Raw genomic sequence first — 27,850 nt, forward strand, 5'->3', positions numbered from 1 at the left:
CTGATTATTTATCACAAAAATGTAGCTACCATACAAATATACTACCATGAGAAACGTGATATATTATATGAGATGACCTTTGAAGCCATTAACATATTCGAAAATGATTTAAAAAGCAATTTAGAATCACGATGCAGTCAAGAAGCTGTGGAACTCTGACTTATAACATTTAATACAAATTGAAACAAATTGGCGAGGATAAAATATGTATGATCGTTCTTAAATATTTTAATTGGAATTTAACATTATTTTTTTTAAAAGCCTTGTTCATAACGCTGAGAATATTTTAGGGTCATAGGTCACACATATTGAGCGCTACTGGCAGATTATGGGCGTTCAGGTGTTCGGACCTAACAAGTGGCGCTCTAATTCTCGTACATTGTAAGTTGGCATGTCGAATTAGAGGACGATCGTGATAGCTTCTAATCGATCACTTCTCTTTTCGTTCATTGTATTCGTCAAGGTGCATATGTGTTAAGAAACAATTACATGGAGCGATGATACGTCGATCAATGACTTATAATCGACGTGTTGAAAAGGTTAATAAGATAATAAAAAATCTTTAAGATATCATAATAAATATTCAAAGTATATAATTTTATTCAATAAAATATTTTACTTTCATTGTTGTTTAAGAAATAAATACACAAGCTTTATTATTATATGCATTATATTTGTAATAAAGAAGGTTACAATTGAACATCTATTTTTTTAATCCATACAATACGTTAACTAAATATGTATTAAGCCATGATTGATGAGCACGATCGATGCACATCTCAAGACTTGGTCAATACTAAATTTGAAGTGCACCCACGGCAAATTTCGCAATGGGTTAATCAAACTTTGAAACGAAAAAATAAAAGTAATTTAATTACAAGCGTTTGATTAGCAATGACCACGTGCTAACCGATAGAATGGTAAACGTTATAAATATATTTTATTATGGCAAAGAGAGAGGAGAGTTTTAGCATCCAAGAAGAGCATGTTTATCGCATTGCGAAATTTAGTTACTGACCGATTGATCAATTAAAAGTGCATGTTGAATAATTATTGCAGTAATGTGCAGTTCGATCAATAAAAATGTCGGTTATTGCGATTTATTGGCGTTAGATTTCTCACAGGATATGCATAGAATTTTATTACTGTCAAAACTCGTGCATTTTTATAGTGTGCCAATATCGCATTGCCATATCACGAAGAGATTTGATTGAATGACATTCACTGGTCAAATATCTCAACCTTGACTGTAATAGATAACTAGATCAAAGTTAAAGTTGAGCCGTAAAATTCTACTAATTAATTGTTATTCAAAACAGCCCTGATTCAATCAAAGAGTTAAAATATAAAGTTAGTGGTTCAAAAGCAAAGTGCAGATTTATAATAGTAGATCAAGTAGTGAGCCTCTGAATATTAGATTAATTTTCTTAGACACAAAGGTGAAGGTAAATTTCAAATCATACTCGAATTATTTAGTTAAAAATGTTTAACATTAAAACGATTAATTTTAAATTATTTCAAGCGTATATCTAACTCTTAACCATTGTTTAATAAACCTATTCTATTTTATATTTAATACTAAAAAAATAAAGTTCAAGGTACAGTATTTAATGTTAATTAAAATTCAGCTTTAATACTTTAATACAAGCACAATTACACTAGTGGTAAAATTTAGTAATTAATATCTGAAAGATCTGATTTTAAATTCCATATGTTTTTCAATTTTTATCGTGTCTATGTACTTGTAATTAATTAATTATTTTATAATAATAATAATAATGTTTTTCTAGACTTTTCTAATCTAACGGATGAATATGGTAATAAATTATTTAAATAAAATCAGACATACATGTATTGATTGTAAGCTGTAATAATGATATAGTTCATATAGTAATAAAATATATATCACTGATTTACATACATATCTTTAACCTTATGTCTCACTACTCACTTAGTAGTTGTTGATGGTGTTTACCCCTTCGTAACGCATTGGGTTAATTCCTGTTATAGTGTAACAGAAGAATAAAAAAAATATAAATTTTAATGGTATATTTTTATTTTAATTTGTTCTCGTATTAATATTAAAGATAATAATTTATAATGCATTAATAAATTTTGTTTCATATTTTATGTTAAGTTACTTTAGTATATTTATTAGACGTTTGTCGAATTACCTGATAACATGTAAGAGGTAATGTGATTTATTTTCCATAAGATATATACTAATTTAATTTACGTATTTATGTATTTTCATATGCAACTGTCAATATAATAAGCATGATCAAGTGCATTCCTCGAATTAATAGTAAACATCATTGAATCACAAGACGACGACTTAATCACCATGATGGCAAACAATTATTACTCCAAACACTCAACCGACTTTCTAACATCCACATACTGCAAAATACCTTGCGTTAACGTAACACTATACAGTTAAAAGTACTCTGGCGGTACTTTAACCAGGCTCGTGTAGGAAGTGCCCGATTTCGCACATCCAAACACCCATATAGAAACATTGCGCAACCTTTTCGTCAATCTATTTTCGCAACATCCACTCTTAATTGTCCGAAGGTCGTTCGTGACGAGGACCATCCAACATCCACAAAGAGAGCCATCATCGTGATTATTCGATCGAGTTAGCCAAAAGCGGAGCACAATTAGCGAAATTGCAAAAGCTCGGTAACAACAAAAGCTCACCACATGTGATATAAAACAAACATTTGTTTATTGCGAAATGTTGAACATTTGTTTGGATGTTGTTTCTGAATGCAGATGCACTTTGAGGATGTGTGTAAGGTTCGTGATAGATGCAGGTGTAGTTTCGGTTTGTCTGTTTGACAGGTTGATGCCGAAGATGATTGATGATGGACACAGTCATAAATATGTTATAATAGATATATAGATGTTTATTTTTTTTTTAGATTTATGTGCGTGTCGCGTTTAAAGTCTGGATTGCGCAGGTAGTGTAACGCCCCCAGCGGCGTTACACTATCAAAGGCACGTGATGTTTGAACTCTATTTAAAATGCAATATTGTAATACAATAAATTATTTATAATCGTTATAGCAAAATACTATAAAACATACATATATGCATATGATTAAATAAATCTGAAACGTTTGTTTGCCTGAACAATGAGAATTTATTTCTAAGATTAATTATAATATACTAATGTACATTGTAGTTTTTTAACTCATTTAAAGGTTAAAAAAATAATCGATGAACAATTTGTTCTTTGTAAAGTGCTCTCATCTACTTTCGGATTATTAAAACTTGATATTGATAATGCATTAGATACAGTGAATATACAATACACTTATACCTGAAGAATAGTCAATTTGTTGTTTCCCTTATTTTTTTAATATCTAATATTTATATTTTAAAATGTACTGATAATTCATTGTTGCTAAGTAATATTTCATAACTAGTCTTAAACCGATTGCTAGTAAATAAAAACACTTTTTAAACCAAAACAATAACTAATTTTTTTGTTTTAATTCAGCCCTGTTCTCGACTATCATGTGAGTTCTGTTTTTGTGCAATGAAAAAATAGTGTAATATATTTTCTTAAAATGATAACACATCTGGACTCATATCTGTAATATTTCAGAATTTAATAAATAATTTTAATCGTCTATTGAGTCAATACCATACAAATATTATGTTGTGTATTTTCTTTCATCTTAAGTTTGGTAATTTTCTAAATTAGTAATATGTATTTTTAATACATTGTAATCGTTAAAAACCAAACAAAGCTTAGGCATATGATAATCTCTATATTATTGAATAATTCTATTTTTTCAAATTAAAATTGTATAAAAATTTATTATGTAATTATTTAAAAAATTAATTTACTTCTTCTTCACATATTAAAAAAAAACAATAACAATTTTACACTAAAAAATCACCAAAAAAATACTGACAGATTCAAGTAATACTCAAAATATTTATTTTCATAAATAAATGAATAATTATACGTTAAAAAAAGCTATGTTCTTTTATTTTTTTTTACATTTAAACTGATCAATAATTTTATGATAATGAAGTATAGAAGCATTTTTTTATTGGCTCAATATTTTGTGCTTAATTAATAGAAAATAATTCGTATAAGGTTAACTTTTGCTATTAATGTAATACAATTATGAATTTATATAGCGAAAAAAAAAAATTTCCAATAAAATCTCAGTACAAAATGTTGTTCAAGACAAAATATTCGTTTTTATTATTTTAGTCATACATAAATCTAATTTTGTAATAAATGTAATATTATTTACATACACAATTTTATCGTTTTTATAATATTTAAAAATTAATAGATATGCATTAAGCTTGATAAACATTTTTGCCACAAAAATTTATTAACTTATTTATATATAAAACTACTTTTATTACACGAATTCGACCTCATTATTTTTTCATTATAATTAATTTTGTTCAATATATATAATATTTTTAGCATCCTGTCATTGTGTATTGCAGTAGCACGTAATCGGTAGTCAGCACATCGCTGTTCAACTCAACTCTCAACTTTCAACTTAAAAGTAGAAATTTTAACTTAAAGCTAGAATGACATGTGTAAATGTCACGTCATTTCTGTTCACCATTTGAGAGGTTTTCTTGTAACATACAGACAATTTTTTTTTTTTTTAATTTTATATAATAATTTATTTAAATAATGTTAATTTACTTTTATTGAATAATTTTGATAATTCATTTTTTTTTAAACGCTTAAGGATATACTTTGCGATTGTTACGAAACTTACGACATTGTAATATTGCATTCATTCAACTGACAACACAAAAGTTTAGCGTCTATAAAAGGCATGCCAATATATGACATGGCATGTTAATTAATGTTTTCGACGTAAATCAATCAAATAATTAACAATAAGCGATTTGTAAACTATTGATTGTTTAACATTGATTACAAACAATGGCACAACAGACAAATATAAAAAAATGCACATAAGGTCAGGTGAATCTTTATAATTTTTTAAAAAACTTATTTTCTATAATGCTTTTTAAATCAGACGCCTAATCTGAGTTTAGGTGTTAATATCTCAATTACGCCGATAACAATCATACAGAAAAAAATTTAACCCCAATTTTTTTCTTCGCACTTGACCGGTTTTTGTTATTTCGATACCCAACTCTGATAACTGATCTCGATACATTGTTTCATACATAAAATCTTAAGTTTTACTTATATTTTAGTGACACAATATGCACAGATGAATCGAGCTGCAGCGGATATTAAAAGCGGATCCCATTAACTTTAACAGCAATTAGGTAATTTTGCACAATCGCGCTAGGATCGATCGCGATCTGAATATTATTGTTATTAATAATTTTATTACTTTAAACAATTGCAAAACGGCCAGGTGGAATTCATAATGCGAAATCATACCGTACCACCACTTCAAAGTAAAGCGCTCGCGTTTCGAAACACCTTAGTCTCATCTTCTGTGCCGACCGTATAAATACTCGCTGATGATCCAGATCATTATCATTCGCTCACAGCATCCCAAGTGGTAATCATTCATTCAGTACTCGTGCATTCAATCGGGGTTTTATTGATTGTTTCAAATCATCTCGAGTCGTCTTAGATTTAACATCGCAATCAATATTCAGATTCAAAACCTTATCTAAATTAAATTTTTATTGACATAAATGCATTAAATAGTATGCGATTTTAAATTTGACTAGGTTGAATCTTTAAAGTCGTCTTTCTGATACAGTAATTATACTGATTTTAAATCATATAAAATTAACATTAATATATATCAAAAGCATACTTTAAATTGTTAGGGTTTGTGTCTTAGCCATTCATTGATATCAATTGATATTTATATATGTTATTATCTTATTTTCAATTTATATATAGTTAAGATTTAATGTATACACATTTATCATTCTACTATCTATAGAGACTTAATATTTATTTTAAAATCATATATGACTAATACTTAACGATGCATAAAAAATATTTGTCACAAAGCTAAGATATTCATAAAAAAATATTTAAAGAATATTACCATTAGTATGAAATTTTAATCTGTTGCTACTTTTTACTTATTTTTTTTATATTTCATAGAGTCTGTATTTATATACAGTAATATTAAAAAAAGTAATTATTCTTAACACTTTTGCTTTGTAAATGACTTTAATAGATACACAGTATATATTGTATTTTTTTTATTTTAATTTTTCACTTTAGATTTCATCGTTGTGAATATTTTAGGTCGCTATTTTTTTACGCAAAAAATAATAGACGTTAATATTTTTTGCTAATAAAAATGCCTTTATTATATTTATAGATATAAGAATACCTATGTTTAATATTTCGCTAATAATATGCCTTATTCTTTGTTCTTCTTAGTTCTTTTTCTAAAACGTGTAGTTCTTTGATCCTCATTCAATTAAATCATTTTTAAGTTTTTCATGTGATTATTTTTAACCGTATCTAATTAAAATGCACAATACATATTATAAATATACATTAGAATATGTGAAATGGCAAAAAACTGATTATAAATATTTAAACTTTATACATAGATAAATTGTAAAGAGCTTTAAAAAAATATTCAAGGATATCAAAAGTTATATTTCTGCAATAAATCTGTGTTATGAACTTTCAAAATATTTCATATACAATCAATAAAACATTATTTTAATTAAAACCAGTATTACATTATCTATCGTACATTGCTATTTTCACGTATAATATAATATAAAATATTACAGGTCCAGCCACCTTAAATCATACGAATAAACCACATACCAAATATGAAGGTAGTTTTGATTATAATAATTAATAAATAATAAATAATAATCTTATCATTCTTTAGTTCTCTTTAGCGATAGTGGCACTCGCCTTCGCCCTTGTGGCCAAAGCAGAGCCACCAGTGAACAGTTATTTACCACCAGGACAAGGTAGACAAGGCGGCGGTGGTTATAATGCACCCTCTCAAAAATACGGAGCTCCCCAGAAACCTTCATCTCAATACGGCGCTCCATCTTCCTTCAGTTCTCCTTCATCCCAATACGGTGCTCCCAGTGCTCCATCGTCCCAATATGGCGCTCCATCATCCCAACACAGTGCTCCATCATCTCAATACGGTGCTCCCAGTGCTCCGTCATCCCAATATGGCGCTCCATCATCTCAATACAGTGCCCCATCTTCCCAATACGGAGCCCCATCATCCCAACACAGTGCCCCATCATCCCAATACAGTGCCCCATCGTCTCAATACGGCGCTCCGAGCGGTCCTTCTTCTTCCTACAACGGACAGACCCAAGCATTGTTCAACAAGTATGATTGATAGATTATGTAGCTTTAGCTTAGTTTTAAAACTGTGTTTTTATTAGGCCGTCTTCAAACTACAACGCCCCTAAACCGTCCCAAAAATATGGTGCTCCATCTCAAAGCTACAGTGCCCCATCCCAAAACTACGGAGCTCCCTCTCAAGGCTACAGCGCCCCTTCCAACACCTACTTGCCTGCCAACAAAGGCTACAGCAGCGGCGGATATGACGATGAACAAAACAACGTATGTATTTTAGTTCCTAATTAATATATAATATCAGATACAATACATCGATATGTTTTGGATCCATTAACAATTTTATAATATTTCAGGAACCAGCTAACTACAACTTCGAATACATGGTAAAAGACGAAGAATCTGGAAACGATTTCGGACACAAAGAATCTAGACAGGGAGATAAAGCTGAAGGAGAATACTACGTACTTCTTCCTGATGGCAGAAAACAGGTTATTTTTTCATAAAATATTACTTTTACATTATAAATTTTGGTTACACATAATTCAACGAATATAATTTAATATAGATATCAATATAAATTGATTTAATTCAGATTTAGTTGTAAATTTAGTACTCATCTTATGTAAACTATTTGCATATGAAATGTGTTCTTATAGAATTTAAAAATTAGCACATAAAAACGAAATTTGTAACATCAATTGCATTAGTTTCATTTTGAAAAGAGCCGTGCGCATTCATCAAAGGCTTAATTATTACGTTTTGGTCTGTAATGACAGTTGCCTAACTTGTTTATTTATTAAAGTAAAAATGTTACACAACACACTTTGAGAAGCGCTCCTTTTATCTACAATTCTATGACACTTTAATTTGAACAGATCGTCAAATACGAAGCCGACGAACAGGGATATAGGCCGAAGATCACATACGAAGACGTTGGAAGCGGATACGGAAGAGGACCAGCCAACCAAGGATATCAGTCAGGATCTTCAGGACCATACTAAATAAAACACTGAGCTTCGCTGCAATTAATACATTAGTCATACGTATGTTTGGAATTGTTCTGAGTCGATTGATAAGCAATCAAAATTTAAATTATTTATTTAAAAATCTATAGTCATACGTTTATAAATCTATTTTCTTCTCAATTCGTAGATCTCTATTGTTATATTATTATTTTTCTCAAAAAATATTTATTTATTCATTAAGATTAATCTTGTCGACAACATGGCCATTCTATTGAGGTTAGACGATTTGATCGGATTAATTAACTCGATCGTTTTGGAACAATATTTTAAAGAACTCTTTTTATTATTTTTGTGTTTTTTATTTTTTTTTATTTTCTGCTGAGTTCTTTAAAATGTTACTATTTTTAATTTAGTGCCACTTGCGACGCGATAAATTGTATCGTGCGTTGCATAATATACCCTGTAAGAGATGTATTAATAATTAATATACATAATCATATATAATATATTATATATAACTATGTAATTGTACAAATGTATTATTTATATTATTATTTAAATAAATGTGATCAACATATCACGTTAAAAATATTTTTTTATATTTTTTTATTTTATATTAACTCAAATAAGTATCTTAATCGTATTACCATCATAAGAAAAACATTGAAAATTTAAAGATAATAATATGTATTAACAATTACGTGTCTTAATTATTTTTTTATAAATTAATATGAAGCTTGAATTGCTATTATTATATTTATTAAAAATATTCTTTAATATGTAAAGTAGACATATATTTAAAAAAAAATACAAAATGTATGGTAATTAATTAAAAAATCAACTACATTATAAAAACAAGACTCATAATAACAACTCAAAAGTTTATATAAGAAATAATTATTTTGTGTTATTTATAATATAGATCCTTCAACTCGATTTAAAGTAATACACTATATATATTTTTCATACCATTATCTATCTAATAATATTTAATATTTAAGTATTTTGCTGAAGCTTATGTGCTGATAAATAATTCATTCAAAATACAATACTTTAATCTGAGCTCCATGAACCTTCTAAGATTCCTCCTAAGTAAACCTTTTTTGTGAAAAAATTTAAAAGTGTAAAAAATAGTTAATTATCTATAATTAATATTGGTGTATTCTGAAAATATAAAATATCTGATAATACTATATATTTATAATCTCGATCCTTAAACTCGATATAAAGTAATACAATACATATTTCATAGCATTATTATTTTACAAAAATGTTTTCAGTATTTTGTTTAAGCTTATGTATTGATAAATAGTTGATGAACTTCCTAAGAGTTCGAGAAAAGTGAAACTTTGAAAAATTTTAATCGTGTAAAAATAGATAATTATCTTTAATTTGTATTAGTGTCATCTTAAAATATATAATATCTAAAATTACTATAATTTTGCGTGCTATATTGTATTTAAAAGATCATGTATTGTATTTAAAAAATTATTGCTACTTATTACATTTTACACAGACGTGTGCTAACAAGAAAAACTTTTATAACCCTGAAAAAATTGTCAACAATCAACGTCAATTATCAACTTTTTTAAAAACAATATAAGCAAAAATGTTTTCAAGCTTTTGTTAAAAATAATATAAGAAGTTTCACTCAGATAAAATAAAAAGCCTCATTGAAAAATTTAAAAAGATTTCATTAATGGGATATATTACCTAGCAGATGTTATTTTTTCAATATTTTCATTAAGAGTCATAAAGTCACTATTATAATTGCAACAAAATATGAAGAATCTGAAAAATAAAAATAATTATATATTTTATATATTACTTAATAAATAATTAATATTTAAGTTTTTAACATAAAATAAGTCAAAAACATCGCTTTACATCGATGTTATGCATATTTCGTATCATATAGTAATGAAATAAAAATATTTTGTCAGAGCGCAAGTTTTGTTAAACGAGAATTTCACTGAAAATGTTCGTAAAAATTTACGGTATTTAAAACAAACTAGACCTAATTAGAATATTAACCAATGACAGTGAGTTATTCTAATCTTTTCCTTTGCCAAAATTCGTATTATGTAATGCTATTATTATAAATAAAAAATAGTATTATTTAACTATATTATCATAAGTACATACACACCTTTAAAAATGAATGGTACTTACAAGTTAGGTTTTTCTAAATATTTTTTTTCTACAAGAAGTACCCTTCTCGGTACAAGACACGTTGAAGACATTTGTTATAAACATTTTAAGCAAAAAAAAAACTTAGTCAACTGAAACCAAAAATAAAAATATATACAGCTGATAATATAAAAATAGCAAATTTGTTAAGTTTAATATATTCTTTGGGTCATTTCTAATAATAAATAGAAAACATTATATGAAAAAACAAATGACAGATTTTAAATAAACGCATTGTTTTATATTACAAATAAATCGAATAATTTTATCTCTGTGGCAATAATTTTAATATGCAGTGTAATCATAAATTTATTTAGGTTTGTAATTAACTATATTTTTGTATTAAATAAAGTAACTATAAGATAATTTACTATTTTATTTAGCTACATATCATTCAACTATCTAGGAATAATAAATATTTTTTACCATCTTTTACGCAATTACTAAATCACTAAAGATATATTAAAATTTATATTTACTTATTTGCAGCTCATTAACGCAGCTTCAGCGTGATATTCATGTAATTATCTCAAATTCAGATCTCATGATACAGTATAGTTGCAAGGGAAAAAAACATAAAAAAACGATCAATCAATACGAAACGATCTGGACGGTTGATTGACGACCTCGTTCTGCAATTTCGCTATAATTTCTATGTTATCTGGCCGAACATTACTCGAAAATGGCTATATCCAACCTGTCTGAGGTGTTGATCTTTTTGATGATCTCATATCTAGATTCCGCTTGCCCAACGTACAATATTGTACGTAAAATCTCTTTGATTCTCTCGCGGCACACTTTATCTAGTTAGTATATTATGATTACAAATAAAAAGGTATTGATTAGCTAAATACATCTTAAAAGTCAGCTTAGAATGTTTTATTATTTTTCATCGACATTTATGAGGCTTAAATATAATCACTTTTCAGATATATTATACTAATACGAACAACATGCATAACTATATATAAATAAAGATTAACAATCGATGTGAAAGTGCAGAATCAAATTTATTGGAGGTAAGTATCGGGAAGAGTAAAACAGACTTGGATGGTTTTCATAATGTTTATGAATATGGGCAATGGTAGTATTGCTTAATTATTACATGATTATTCTATAATCATATAATGCTAATATAGTAAATAGACGATTAAATAATAATAAGTAATAATCAAATTATTACTTATTATGGCCAAATAATAATAAATGAGTTTATGTGCACATAACACTATTCAGTTTTATGACTATAATAAATATGTATTTGTTCTTATTATATTATATTAAAGTATTTTATGGAAATATGTATATATCTCAATTATATTATATTTTAGTGATGATGCAGGATGTACCACAGTGCAATACATTTAAAAGATAAAAGGTTAATCTGTCTATAATTTTAAATATACCATCCGTTTGAGTAGAACTTACATTTTTCATCAAAATTAGGTAGAACAGATATAAATAATAAATATTTTTTTTATATTTTTACATGATAATAAAACATATATCTTAAAATCGTTCGTTAAATAAAATCTTGATATTAAATATTTTTTAATTAGAAATTTTGATGTGTTTCTTATATATTTTTCAATTAGATATTAAAATATATTTGCAATATTTTAGCAATCTACAATATACATCTAGTAAGAAATGAGGTGTTATATTTTAAAGTACTGCATCTTGCAAACTACATATTTTCAAATTTCAACTCTTTAAGCAACTGTAGCTTTAAAAATTATAGCTAAAATTCTGTGTATACATATGCGGAATTCTAGAAATTCTAAAGCATAAGTGTGTTTCAAAAAAGTTTTCAAGCTAATATATTTTATTAATGATTATGTGTTTTAAAAATATTTATTTTAAGAATAGAGTTATTAAGCACCATTTTTTTTTATATAATAAATGTGCAATTATCAAGTAGTCTTGTAATAAATGTATATTAATGATTTTAATGTATAAATATATATAAATTATTATCATGAGATAGATCTAGATAAGAATAATAAAACATTTTAATGTTATGTTAGTAGGTGCTCCATCTAAAATCTTATATATAATTGTTCTACTCTGTAATCGTATCGCTTTGTATGAACGGTGTATAATAATACACGTTAACAAATGAAATATATTTAATAATAAATAATAATAAAAATTGAAATTGCTTCATTGCTTTTCGAGGCGCCAGTAATTCGTTCTGTTGTTTCGACCAATAAAAAATAAGCATTCAAATATCAAACAAGATGGCCGACAGTAGCGTGGCAACAGTCTTAAACAATTATTATTTAATAATAAAATTTTGCTACACGACAATAATTTTCATTAATTCGTCATTTGACTGAATATAAATAATCGGATTGCAAATTAGCTAGGTGTGTTATAACTATGAAAATAAATATATACATACTGTGTTGAGGATTAGAAGAATACATTGATTAAACTAGATAAACAATCATAAAACAATCTTCGTAATGAAATCTTCAAATTTTGAATTCCTAGCGACGGGCTCCGAGGCCGAAAAGTGAGTTTTTCCTTTTATATCACAAAAACATTATCATTGCTTCCGATTTAATGCACATATACGTTAGATTTTAAGAATTGAAAATAAACCAAGTATGTTTTAAACGTGAACGTGTAATATATCCTTAGTATGTATGAGGATTGAAAGTTAATGTCTATCTAATCGGCGCTGTCGCAGTGGGAACGCTATATATGGATATCAGCCAACGGACAGCTTATAAATGTGTAGTTTCATGGATGTCATCATTATTATAAATATGTGATTGCATACCTGAAATAATCGATAGCTAAAATATCTAAGAGTGTTTTCTTCTGGAAATATTTAGTGAAGTTGTAAACCTATTTTCAAATAAATTGAAAATGTTAAGTAGTTTTTTATAGATTGTAGCATTTTGACTATCATTGAAAATCTTATATAATAATGTCTAATCTGAACAATTTAATTTTGAAATATATTTTTATAAATCAAAACGAACCAAAAATAATATTTAAATTCCAAAAAGTTGAGGGTCCGGTATTCGCACACTCGCTAGCTATGCTGGATATTGTTACTTTTTGTTTTCTAACTTATATAATCATGATTCTTATCTGATTATTATCTTATCATAATTCTCTTCTCATTAATATTTATATTTTATAAAACACGAAAAGTTCACTAATATTGTTCTTTAAGAACCACTTTTATTTTTTAATTTTCAATCTATTAATATAAATTTATCATATACAAAAAAATAAATTTATCATATACAAAAATACATTCAGATACATTTTTTAAATATTTTTTTTTTATTAAATAAAATAACTAAGCATATTATTTATAATAACATATAAATCCAAATAATAAAAAATGAAGAAATATAATAAATATTTTTATAATAGTTTATACTAATAATTTAATTTTAAATTTCTAAGTAAAAAAATCTTATTATAAATCTTGTTTCTATTGTATCGTACTAAAAAATAAATAAATTCTATTATTCTGTAAAATTGTTTTTTCTTGTAGTTTCCACTTATTATAAGAAGCTAGCTTTATTAACACGCTTTAATAAATATTTTTTTAGATATGAATATCTTAAATATTTACAATATATTGAAATAGATTTATTAAAAAAATATGCAGAGAGAGAAATTTTACAATTTGACCTCAATTTTAACTCAAAACAAAATTATATGTATTGCATAATTTATTCATTTATCTAAATAAAAATCGCATCGTATTCGTTAAATTCATAAAAGTATATTATTTATTGATGATCTAGGGAATTAAAATAATTGTTCTTTAAATTGTTTTTTTGGGTTCTTTTATAAAAAAAGAACGCGCATTAGAATATTTACACTGCACAAGAATCATAATACCAGAATTTTATAAAACTTAGGTTTTCTTTTCGAATCTATATATATATACAATTTGGAGCACAAAACTCAGTTATAAATTAAGTCAATGTGTACTATATATCATTTTTATAACAAAGTATTAAAAACTAAATATGTACCAACATTGATGATATCTCAAAAAGAGTAATTTTTTTAATAAATTTACTGATAAAAATGTATAGTGTTATTTATAAATATAATAGACAACTTTATTTCAATTTAAGATAAGTACATCATAAATGAAAATCAACATACACATTGAAAAATCAAAAGACAATTATTTTTTAATTAAATTCATGTATAAAATAGCAGTTCTTATTTAGTATAACAAAAACGTAAAAGTTAAAAATATGATTTATTAAATAAGTTAATTTTTTTATTGCTTCGTTCATTTTTTTAATTACATAACCTTTAAATAAATATAAAATGGTTTAGTTTAGATTGCGTATATATGTTGCTTAAATGGTTTATCTATTTTTAGATCCGCATTTAATACTATAATCTATTTTTTAATGGTTATTTTCTTGACTTAGACAACAATGAAGATATGTAAAAAATATATAAATACTATTAGTAATGAATATATATATAAGGCTATGTACTTATGTATTATGGTTATGTGTTACGAATGCATCATACGTAGGTGTAATAGATAAATCACACTCGCCCCATTTAAAATCACAATCAGTCTACGATAGTCCGATCCTTCCTCCACGGTCAGATTTTGACGGACATCAAGGCTTTCTCTACAATATTAAAAACAAACAGTCAATTACAAACAACGGATAAAAAACAATAAAACAAATCGGAATTTATTAGATTCGCACCGAGGACGAGCAGTTAAACCGCCGAGATGAGTTGCAAAATATTTTTTTTATATGCGAAATCGTCTGAGACGCTTCAAAAAAATGCTCGCGTTTCGTAATCGAGTATCGCATCATCTTCAGGCCGGCTATATAAGATGCTGGATTGATACAGATAATTATCATTTAGCATTTGGATCTCGAGTGATATTCACTTCTTGAAAATAAGCCGACAATATGAAGGTATTGTTTATATTGATGGCTAAATATCGTCCAAGTTATATAATGGAAAATTATATTTATATTATTATTTATGTAAAATTATAGTTCTGCGCCAGTGTTTTGTTCCTATCTTTGGCTTTAATAGCCAAAGCTGAACCACCAGTAGAAAGTTATCTACCGCCATCTCAAAATTATGGAGCACCTGAAAAACTCTCATCACAATATGGAGCTCCAAGTGGACATGGATCTTCAGGATCTTCGGGACATGGATCATCAAGGTATAACTCATAAATAATATTTTTCTTGTGTAGTATAGAATAAAATAACGAAAAGTACTTTCGTTATTTTATATGTAGTATCGTATCCGTTAGAATAAAATAACGAAAAAACCCAAAAGACATTATTAAATTTATGATACACGATTTGTAATAAAAAATGAATTTACTTAACAAACCATTGATTTTTACTCTCAGAATATTATTGTTGTATTTTATAACAGCAGATAGTGTTCTTTGTATGTACATATATTAAATTCTTATCTTAAAAATCTTTAACCAAACATGTCTATGTCGTTCCATATACACAGATATATAATCTATTTTTACTGCACTATATCGATGAATCTGTCTGTAATAAAAAAATAACTTTTTAGTAAATACCTTATTTCATTTTCTTATAATATAATTAAAATCAACTACTTCTCTCCATGCCATTTTTTTTTATTAATTTACAGTAAAATTGAAATGAGTATCAAAGAAAAAATATTACTAGAAGTTTAATGTGAATCTGATCTAAGTATGTATAGTGGAAAAAGTAGGTGACTAATACCTTAAAGATCTGAGTTCGAATGCAATATGAACCCTAGTGTTTTTTTTTTAAATTTTAATCGTGTTTGAGAGATCATAGTGAGTAATTGTTATATAAGTATAATTTTTATATATTATCACTGATTAGGTTTTCCTAGATTTTTCTAATCTCACTAATAAATAATTTTAAAAAAAGATACTCTAGGTCGCGCAAAGTAAGCTGTAATATAAGTTTATAATTAATAATCAATATGTCACTGATTTTACAGACTTTTAATGTTGTCTGGTGTCTCTTAGTAGTTGTTGATTGTGTTTACCTCGTTGTAACGCATTATACAAACGCCTGTCATGTTGCTACAAAAGATTTACAATCAATATTAAATATAAAATTCTCATTTTTCAGCTACTTTTAGTAGTGACATTATTTTTTAACTTATAGTTTTATAATTTTCAACTAGTGTTGAAAGCAACTAATTTATAAAAGTAGTATCAAATAATACATTTATTATCCCTAAAAAATATATTTTATTTCTAACATATATTTCATATAAACCTATATATTGAACTTCTAAAAAAATATTTATAGTGTTGTATTTTTAAAAATCTATTATATTCGTAGATCTGCTAGCAATATTTAATTTAAATATTTTATTATGTTTTACATTTTAAAATTATTAATAAAATTTATACCATGGAATTATTATGATATATATTATATAATACCATGGAATTATTATGATATATATTATATAATATATATTTTTAATAGGTCTCAAGGCCACAGCGCCCCGTCTCAGAACTATGGAGCTCCATCTCAAAGCTACAGTGCCCCATCTCAAAATTACGGCGCCCCATCTCAAGGTCACAGTGCTCCGTCTCAAAGCTATAGCGCCCCATCTCAAGGTCACAATGCTCCTTCTCAAAACTATGGCGCCCCATCTCAAAGTCGTAATGCCCCATCTCAGAGCTATGGTGCCCCGTCGCAAAAGTATGGAGCTCCGTCATCTGATGAAGGATATGAAAACAACGTAAGTATTATTTTATTAATTAAATCTATATTATAATAATAAAAAATATTATTTGCTCCAAATCTATAACATATATAAAATTCGCATATGGTAAGCTACAATTATTTGTTTGATTTTTCATGGCTTTTTTGTTATTTGTGTCTTCGATCAAGTTGATTTTAATTATATTAAACTAAATATTAAACTAAGATGATAAAATATATATAATTTTATCAAAACTTAAAACCTTCATACAAAATATTATATTTTACATACTTTCTATTAATTCCTATCCTCAATGATTCTACATTGCTGTGATTCAATCTCTCATTTTTTACTTTATTAGGAACCAGCCAACTATAACTTCGAATATATGGTAAAGGACGAACACTACGGTACTGATTTTGGTCATAAAGAATCCAGACAAGGAGATAGAGCTGAAGGAGAATACTACGTACTTCTTCCCGATGGCAGAAAACAGGTATTAAAATCTGCTATTAAATTGAAGGCTAAGCTCAGAGATGTCTCAATGAATTGTCTTGTATTTATCAAAGTTATAAACCATTATTATAATGTTTACAGATTGTTAAATACGAAGCTGATGACAAAGGTTACAGGCCAACAATCACTTATGAAGAAGCAGAAAGCGGATACGGAAGAGGACCAGCTAACGGCGGATATCCTTCAGGAAAGCCTAACGCTTATTCGCAAGGACAAGGACAAGGACACGGACAAGGACCTTATTAACACTATCTGATTTGAAATTATTAACGGCTTAATCAAAGTTCAAAGTGCTCATATTATTTAAATTAAGAAGAAGTCATTGAAGACTGAAATGTAAAGCGATTTCATCTTCGAACTAGTTTTGTATTAAAAATATATTTTTTCTTAAACGATTGTTTCAAATAATTGCTTAAGAAAAAACTGTGCCAATTCGAAAATGAAATCGACGTGTATTTATAATTAAATAAAAAATATATAAATATCAAATTTGGTTTATTTAATAGTAAATTTAAAAAAAGTAAATAGTATGAAATAAAACAATTTATTGCACAATGATCATAACAATTAAAAAAATCGATTTGTAAAAAGTCATAGTGCTATAAAACAAGTGGTCTCATAAATACATATAAAAAACAGCAGTGCTTTACAAGTTTCATATTAATAAATTCTGATGAGCTGTCCAAATTGGTTGTATGTGTAAATCGGTTGGTTAACTTGTTGCAGCCTGAAAAATATAAGATAAAATGAAAATATAATTTATCTCAAGATCAAATATCATCATAAATACCTTGCTGATTTTCCATTTCTCAAATTTCCTCTAGCTTGGAGAAGACGACCAGATCTTCCATTGACATATCTACCAGTAGCTACAGAATTAGAAATAGCAATGTTTCCTTCGCCATCAGCTTCTTCTTCATCTTCAGATTCGCTGTTTTCCTATTTCAATAAAAAAATAGTGTGCCAAATTAATATTAATGATACATAATCCATCAATACTTACTTCACTTTCTGATTCAGGTGATTCTTCTTGTTCTTGTTGTGGTAAATCAACATCTTCTTCTTGGGGAGCTTCCGAAGCAGGTGGTCCATATTCTTGAGTGGGCGGTCCATATTCTTGAACTGGCGTTCCATATTCTTGGATCGTTTCTTGAGTTGGAGGACCATAAGATTGAGCTGGTGCTCCATAGCTATCCAAAGTTTGTCTTTGACCAGTAAATCTATATAAATAACACAAATATTTAAAACTATATTTTAAAATGATAACAAAAATTTAATAACCTCTGATTGAAGACCGGAACACCTCTGAGTCTAGCATTTTCCTGCCTAGCTGGAGGATTCACTCTCACATATTGATTTCTTTGGTTAAAGACATTTCTGTTCTGAGTTGGAGCAGTAAGTCTAGCTCCAAATTGCTCTCTAGAATCTTGTCTTACTTTAGCTGGTTGTTGAAATCCTTGATTGCGACCAGCTGTGAATCTTTGCGAATTTATAGATCTAAACTCGGCAGATGGTAGAGTTTCTGGAAGACCTAAAAAAATATATTAGATGAAATAACATTTTTATAAAAAATGTATTATAAAGTGTAAGAGCAAACCTTGAACGTTCAAGAAGTCGTCATATTCGCCCGAAGACGAAGATGGAGTGCTTCCGAATTCTTCGCTGCTTTCAGTGGCTGGTGCTCCGTATTCCAAGAAAGATGTAGTGGCTTCTGTGGTAGCGATTTCTCCAGTGTATTGCAATTCTTCTTCGGTAACTTCGATTTCGGATTTGAGAGCTGGCGGGCCATATTCTTTAGCTGGCTGAAAATTAAAGGAGATATAACATTCATTATAATGAGATTCTTAGTTTGACATTAACAGAATTATTTAAAATTATTTAAAAATATAAAAGTAATTAGTATATAACTCGTAATGTAAAATTATGAAAATATGAGAACCACAATATGTATATTTAAGAGGAAAATTCGCATGCTTGTGAATTTGAGTCATAATTTTAAATATACTTTTATAAAATGATTCTTAATACCAATTCTTTTGTGAAATTAAAAAAATAAAATAATAATATCACCACTGTTTTTGTATTATTAATATATTTTAAGTGAAAAAATATTATTCGATAAAAATGATAAAATACCGATTTTAATTCTCAAAATTTTTTAGCAACTATCAACGTCAAATATTATATGAACAAATTATAATTATGCCTAATTTTTTAATAAATAAAAAACATTTATTCCCTTCTAAAAATACTTACATACATAAACACTATTTTTTTAATTTTAACCTTTTTATAATAATTTAAATGAAAATTATTTTTAATTTCCAAGATCTAGTACTTAACATATCAATATATTTGAAAGCATATATACATAAATATCTCTGGGCTACTTTTAGCTGCATTAATATTTTTATTTTTATTTCAAATAATATTAAAAAATTACATTTAAATTATGTATTTTAGTATTTAAAAAAAACTATAGTAAATATAATGTAAATTTAAAACAATTATTTCATATTAAGTATATAAAAAATACTTTATATTGATACCAAATATTTTAATATAATAGTAACTTATAGTATAAAATACAACATAATTTTTGTACGTCATAATTTATTGAGATTTGAAATTGCCGATTTGTATAAAATATTTACTTATATCAAATAAGGACTTCTTCAATAAAATGATAAAATATTATCCATTGTAAAAAAAATATTTTCTACAAATAAATTAAATTAAAAAATAATTGCTTAATTGAATTTACATATATGATACAATATAGTATAAATATAAAAATCCAATCTGAAATAAAAGCTCCACTTTTCACTACCTTTACAGCTTTCTATTTTGTTTACCGATAGTTTTCTATGTTTAATAACCATGGAACACATAACTCAATACGTATAAATATTAACAAAATTCTATAAAAATAGTCTATAAAATCTGATTTTTTGATAAAAATGTTTATAAAAATTGGGTTATCGACAAGACAAATTTTAGTGTGTAAAATATAAGCAATTATCAATTTTAGGATCTTTTTAAGAATGCCACTCAAATTTGATTAGAGTAAAATAAATTTATACGGACCAAATGTGGTTCACTATGTTCATCGTCAATATGGCAAATGATTCAGCAAAAATATATTCAGGCAACAAAGAGCCAGGTGGTTTGGGGTGTGCTCCTTATATTCCGGAGAGGAAGTAATCAGCTTCATCGACATTAAATACATAAAATGCGCTAATAAACACAATTTATTGCCGATTTTGGATTGAAAAAGAATGACGCTCCCTAATAAAAATATATGAGTCAGAAAACTGAATATTTACAGGAGAAAAAAATGATCAGGGGTTACTTCTTATATTCCGGAATAAAAGAAAAAACAGGAAGGCGGTGAATTATAAAACTGTCTTGGTATTTTATTCCTTCAAAAGAACATGGACTCAAATTTGAATTGCGACTTCATGGATCCATACAGTTAAGATAAAAATTAAAATATATAAACAAAATAAATACCTAATTAAAATATTTCAGAATATAAAAAAAAGGTATTTTTTTTTTACTTTTTAGATGCGTAAAATAAAAGGATCAAGAATATAAAAATATATGAATAAAACATTATATTCAATGCATGTTTCTCATGGTCAAAATAAAATATTCACAATGAATACAAAAAGTGAAAATTGTACCAATTCGTGTAATCAAGGACTAAGGATTCCCAAACCTCATCCGATGTGATTTCCCAACTTCTAAATATTTCCCAAGACCGCCTTTCATCGACGATACGTGATGAGGCCGCACGTTCCGCCGAAAAAGGCCATTAAAATTCTTATCGCCATCTCTCCTTACGCCGTTTGTTTTAATCCGTAGTTTGCGTAAGGCGGGACTTATCGGCTCCACCCTTGCGCAACGATAATCAAAAAAATCTCGAGAAAATTCACGATCAATGTTGGCCGATTAACAAGATGTGTTATATTTTTTTTCTGCTGCCGAAAATATTCGGTAAGTTGCTAAACAAAATTAATGTGTGAAAACGTGCAGTGGTTATATTATATATTAGGTTGTGTTATCTGGATACATTATACACGTTGTATGTGTGTGTAATTTGCCGTTAATGTTGGGAGTAGCCGTTGAAGCCATATTTCAAACAAGCTATTAAAACAAACGTGATTAATTGTTGGCGCTGTAACACATTAACCTCCGATACGTGTGATATATACATATAGTTTTTACACCATAATATTTGAGCAGTAAAATTATTTTAGTAAATCGATAATTTTTTTAATTTTATTCAAAAATCCTAATCTATTAGATATTTTTAATTATTTAAGCAGGTTTTATTACGTTTTATATTTATTGTATATTACTAAATATATTTTTTAATCGATTGATCCACTTCTATAGAGTCGAATCTGTCATTCTTAAAACTAAATTGCTGCCATAATATTTAATTTAGAATGTGATTTATGAGTCGTTTAAAATCAAAAATGCTCATTTGCATTTAAACTATTAGCCTGAATATTTCTTTAAGAGCAGAAATTAAAAATAAATGTTACTAAAAATCAATGTCATAATTAATATTAAATACAAAATAAGGCAAAGTTGAATAGAAAAGTGGCAAAACAATATAAAATAAGTATGAAATTACAATTGAAATTGTGAAGCAAATACGCCATGAAATGGTTTTTAAAGTTAGGTCTTAAGAATGGTAGATGAGAAAATTTCGACTTTTAAATTTTACGGAAAGATTTAAAATCATTATCAGTATTGTTTAAAACGCCTGTAAAGTTAATCGCAAGTTAAATACTAGATATTTTAATAATGGTTTTGAGTATGCTAATATATACAGATTATTAATATTTATAGCATATATGTATGTACATAAATATTTGGCAATATAATAGTTTTATAATAATGTTAATAGTTAAATTCATACATTTTATTATCTTGTATCTGTTACAGTCGTTTTAGATATTAATGATTAGATTAAAACTTAAATGAAATTTAAAATTCATATTTTATCATATTTTTTCATAGTAATTTAAATCAAATTATTTTATCCCTGTGCTTGTTGTATAGTATTTTAAAATAATGTGAGTAATTAAAAAATTTAAACCCTTAGGAACTCTATTTTGATTTTTCAACAAATATCCTAATATTTATCCTAATTAATTTTAAATTATTAAATAAACTTCTTACATTATCGTCAATTTTTTTAAGAATAATGAAAATTAAAATGAAAAATGTTTTTTGATTTTCCTTTTTCAAAGACACAATAAATATTTTTGATAATAATTTTAATGTAATATGATATTTATTTAAGTTTTGATGGTTTTTCTGATCTATATTATAATTATGAATTATTGAACTGGAAAAAGTAAAATTTTAATTATAATAATACCTACAATTTTATTTATTTAGTAAAACGATTACATCAAATATTATTTTAATTCAATAGTTAAGTAAAAAGAATTAAATGTAAAGTATTTTTTAATCAATGATTTTTTTCTTTAAAAATAATATTGATAATATACTAATAAAAACATCAATAAGATATTATAAAAGCTACAAAATATTTTGTAATTTTTTAATGTAAAATTACTTGTGTTTAAAAATTATTATATAAAATATCTTTGGGGGTTTTGTAATATATTTACATTATTTTTAATGAGATGAAATTTTTTTGTAAAATATGTATTATTATTTTTTTTATGTTGTATTAAAAAAAATATTTAGATAGCAAAAATCACCCGAAGATATAAATCAATACAAAAGACTTCAACGAACGGTAAAAAAACAAACCTGTGATTACTAAAATAAAAATCGGTACTTTATTAAAAAATTACCTATTTTTTAATATAGAACATTTTTATACTATTTATAAATATTATATATGTATATATAACTTAAAAACTAAATATTATTTTAAAATTTTATTTTATTCATTTTGAATTAATTGAATAGTATAACAAACGTTAGCTAAAACCATTACAAAAGGATAATAAAAAGCTAAAACTTACTTATTGAACAATACAATGGCTGGAGACTTAAGTAAACTATTTGTATATATTGTGTTATATTATAAAGATAAACTATGTACTCAAAAAATATATTATAAAAATATGAATTAATTTAATTTAGCCAAATATGTAACAGAAATGTATCAAACAACTAAAACCTACTTATGAAACATTAAAGTATCTGAAGATTGATGTAAACTATGTATGTAAATTATGTAAAGCATGTAAAAAATATGGAATACAAAAATATAAATTTTAATTAAATAATATTATAAATTGATTTAAGTAGCATGACAGTCGATAGCCAAATGCGTCACAGAAGAGTCCAAGAAACTAAAATCTATTTGTTAAACATTACATTGACTGAAGATTTAAGTAGACTATATATTATATACTTATAGAAAGCAAATGGTTAAATTATTAATATTACAATTTAGTGACTGTAAACATACTAAACATAATATGAATTATGGTAAATTTTAATTAAACTTATCATAATTTTACCCATCAAGTATTATTCATTAAAAAATATTAAAATACTTGATCGATTAATTAAATAGGAAAACAAATTTGAAAATAAGTAATTCAAGGCTCTGTCTAATTGTCACAAATTACCTTTTCGGCATTGTTTTAGCACTCGTCAACAATATGCACATTTATGCAAATAGTGAAGACATAAAAATACGCCTTGAACGTTCATTGAAATTCCAAAAGTGTGGCTCGCGTTACACCATCGCGCCACGCGTGAGATAATTATGTAATTACACGAAATTCACTATCGTTTTTTAGAAACATTACGAATAATATTGATGATCCTTTATAGTAAATACCTGATTGCTTCCTATTTCCGTTGGTAATTCAAAGACTGGACCACTCGGTCTCCATCCACTAGGAGCGTAAGGAGCAGGAGCTTCCGGAGATCCTTGCACCCCCAAAACTCCAATTAGGGCAATGACTACTAGAAACTGTTTAAATGATTTGAGTTATGAGTCCAAGGGTTGTTTTTTAATGGTGTCTCTGGTGCTCCTGGCTTACCTGCATCTTGTCAATGGCTCACAAAACGACACGGCACTTTGGACAATGGTGGCCAAGTGTTGACATTTGACGACACGTCCCCCGTATTTATACGGACAATTGATGACCAACAGTAACCAAATATGTGACCAGAAAGAAAAACGACACTTACGAGAGACGATATTCGGTGCGATTCGTCAGGGTCACTCTGCGGTTATTACTCTGTGCGATGCACCGCTTGCTGGAAAGTGAAAAGTGACCTCAAGAGGTCAGGAAAAGCGTTATTTTTTGCTTAAAATTTTGACTATAAATATTTTGCTAATATATATTTTGGACATTTTTTCACCAATAATATACCTTTAATATCATAGTAATATAGCAAATATATATTTTTAAAGTATCACAAAACAAAAAAAAACTAAGCAGCTAATTACACTGGTATAAAAAAGCTTCTTTAAAGTATTTTCCATTGTCTTGAACTTAACCCAATGCGTTAATGAATAACAAACGAAGCATTGTTTTGAACCTAAAACTTTTTTGCTTTGATATAATACTCAAATCATTTGTAATTTAATTTATAAAATAAACTATTGAATACAGTAAATATTCTGCTAATTAAAAGCCAAATTTTGAGTACTGTATTTCACTTTTAGATATTTAAATATGAAAAGGTATTTTTTTAAGTATTATAATCGTTACGAAAAATATTTCACATCACAAAATATATTTTTATTTTATTTACAAAATTCTAGTCTTTTTTAGCGTAGTGATGAAATTGCATAGTTAATAAATGTTTTGATAGTTTTTTTACTGCACAGATTATTTCACTTATCAAGTTATTTCATACTTGTAACAAAAAAACAGTAATTTATGCGAATAATATATAGCAATAATTCAATGTTTATTAAATAAAATAATAATATATTATACAATAATATTTTTCTGTTTTTTAATGTTCTAGTTTTTAACAGTTCCTATTTAGGTACGCTTACAAAAACCAAATATTTTTTTAGCACGCTTGTTTCGCAAAAATAGCGTGTTTAACTAACGATCGCACACAGAGTTAAATCGCGGTTATTGTTTAACGCCAACTAAACAAACATACGTTCAACACGCAAAGCCGTTTCGAACTTTTGAACTTGAGTTATTAATCATCTCCAACAACTTTGTACGTTGACTGAACAGCAAAAAATTGCAACGAATCAATCATTATACATTTTTTTATTATTTTTGATTAATATTTTCTATACTAGATATTTGATTATAGTAGTATATAATGTATATTACACGCATATTTCATTCACGGTTAAATATTTAACTATTCAAATTTCTGGCAATGTTTATTTGGCCATGCGCAAATTAAAATTAAAAAAAAACAGTTAGATAATACATTTTGGGGTTACGGCCAATTACTTTACTCAACCATAGCTAATTATTATTATGTATGTCGAATTCTTGTTTTGTAGTATGAAAAACATTTTTGCTGATTTTTTTATCGATTTTCAGGTTAGTGACTCATTGCGTAGTAAGATATTTTAGACAAATTAAAAATATCCCTTTTAGTCTCTTACAGAATAATCGCAATACGCTATGAAAAGTTAAGTAAGAAATGTAATAAACTGCGCTTACACGATTTAATGTTGAAAACAAATCCAAAAAAATGATTACATGAATTCATCACTACAAGGTAAACCCAATAACCCAATAAACATATGTTCCAATAAATACAATAAATTTTAAATTTATACTAATAATATAAATACTAGTCTGAAATACATAAATCATGTGCTAATTGATTTTATATTATTAATAATTTGCAATTTATAAAATCAGATATCTCCGTTTGCCAGACATTGATTATTTGTCTAAAGTATTATAACACGCACGCTGTAAACGTCTTTTATGATACAATGGTAGAGAGGTAATAAAAGTTGTACTAATATTAAAATTATATTAAAATCTGAGATGTACCAACTTTTTACGCTTAGAAAACAAATGTAAAACCAATATGATACAATTACGTTACATTTTTTTGCCACGAAGATAAAAATAGTCCGATACTTATATAAAATTAAAAATTGATAATATATTTTTCTGTGCGATATAAATAATATATGTATTTTTATACTCTATTTTTCAATGACAAAATATCTGAAACTATTTTAAATTACATTTTTTCAACTAAATTATGCTACGTAGTATATATTTAGTTTATTTAAGCATAATTTTGCCCTTATTTTTTTAAAAATAAATTTTTAAATTATTTTTAAATAAATTTTTAAATAACCTGAAAGTTTTTTTTTTTTTTTAATTCTCAATCATCACAGATCACATTGATTTTACATAGATTTTTAAGTCTCACGGATTAAAAACTTGATTAAAATTGAAATTTCACGCACCTACATTGATTTCAGTCTGGTGTCTCACTACTTACTTAGTAGTTGTTGACTGTGTTTACCTCGTTGTAGCGCATTGGGCTAACGTCTGTCATGCTGCAACGGAAAATGTACATTTAGATTAATAATAAGTTATAATATTACGTGTAAGAATTTATTTATAATAAATCAAATAATTAGCTTGATTTATTTATATTGCACTTGTATTGTGCTAAGTGCAGAGTTTTAGATAAAAAAACAATAATAATATTCGGGAACCAAGAACAAAGCGAAAGCATCAATTGTAAACATAATTATTATATAGCTTTATTATCGGTACTGTTAATACAAAATAAATACAAATCGTGCATTTCAAGAATGGACTCCAAAGCAATGTTTCTATATAAGCATTATGTTATACTGAATATTGATTTGTTATGTTTAAACATGCAATCATATCTTTCTTATTAAATTATTTTTGCTAGCTGCAAGGGTTAAAATTTTATTTTTGATATTAAAAAGTAAACGATGTGTTTTATTAATTATAAAAAAATAGTTTTAATATTAATAAAATACTAGTTTGTTGCTCAAAATTAAGAATTTCGGAAAAATTAATACTAAAGTCTAGTATTTAAAAATATTATAATAATTTTGCAATTTTGCAGCAAAAATTTTGCTGTATAGTATTTTTTTATTGTCTAAGTAATGTGTAACGAAGCTCTAAAAGGAATAATTAAATTATGCTAATTATATTATTTACCACTTGATTAA

General features: G+C 26.5%; 3 protein-coding genes across 3 annotated transcripts; 2 read left to right on the forward strand and 1 right to left on the reverse strand.

Annotated features, from left to right (window-relative positions):
• Positions 1–6,746: 6,746 nt before the first annotated feature.
• Positions 6,747–8,435, forward strand: LOC148235150 (uncharacterized). The gene is made up of 5 exons (XM_088186564.1): positions 6,747–6,795; positions 6,852–7,315; positions 7,372–7,552; positions 7,642–7,776; positions 8,164–8,435. The coding sequence occupies exons 1-5, from the start codon at positions 6,790–6,792 to the stop codon at positions 8,287–8,289; spliced, it is 912 nt and encodes a 303-aa protein (XP_088042690.1). The 5' UTR covers positions 6,747–6,789; the 3' UTR covers positions 8,290–8,435.
• A 6,911-nt stretch (positions 8,436–15,346) lies between these two features.
• LOC148235151 (uncharacterized) lies at positions 15,347–18,018 on the forward strand. The gene is made up of 5 exons (XM_088186574.1): positions 15,347–15,380; positions 15,465–15,637; positions 16,935–17,193; positions 17,519–17,653; positions 17,755–18,018. The coding sequence occupies exons 1-5, from the start codon at positions 15,375–15,377 to the stop codon at positions 17,917–17,919; spliced, it is 738 nt and encodes a 245-aa protein (XP_088042700.1). The 5' UTR covers positions 15,347–15,374; the 3' UTR covers positions 17,920–18,018.
• Positions 18,019–18,151: 133 nt separating this feature from the next.
• LOC148235152 (uncharacterized) lies at positions 18,152–24,945 on the reverse strand. The gene is made up of 7 exons (XM_088186558.1): positions 24,726–24,945; positions 24,521–24,655; positions 19,271–19,475; positions 18,955–19,204; positions 18,677–18,893; positions 18,464–18,612; positions 18,152–18,400 (listed from the first exon to the last, which is right to left on the reverse strand). The coding sequence occupies exons 1-7, from the start codon at positions 24,729–24,731 to the stop codon at positions 18,334–18,336; spliced, it is 1,029 nt and encodes a 342-aa protein (XP_088042684.1). The 5' UTR covers positions 24,732–24,945; the 3' UTR covers positions 18,152–18,333.
• Positions 24,946–27,850: the final 2,905 nt, after the last annotated feature.

The sequence above is a fragment of the Plectrocnemia conspersa genome, unplaced genomic scaffold (assembly GCF_051122295.1).
Source record: "Plectrocnemia conspersa isolate PC_06_02 unplaced genomic scaffold, ASM5112229v1 ptg000005l, whole genome shotgun sequence".
Taxonomy (NCBI): domain Eukaryota; kingdom Metazoa; phylum Arthropoda; class Insecta; order Trichoptera; family Polycentropodidae; genus Plectrocnemia; species Plectrocnemia conspersa.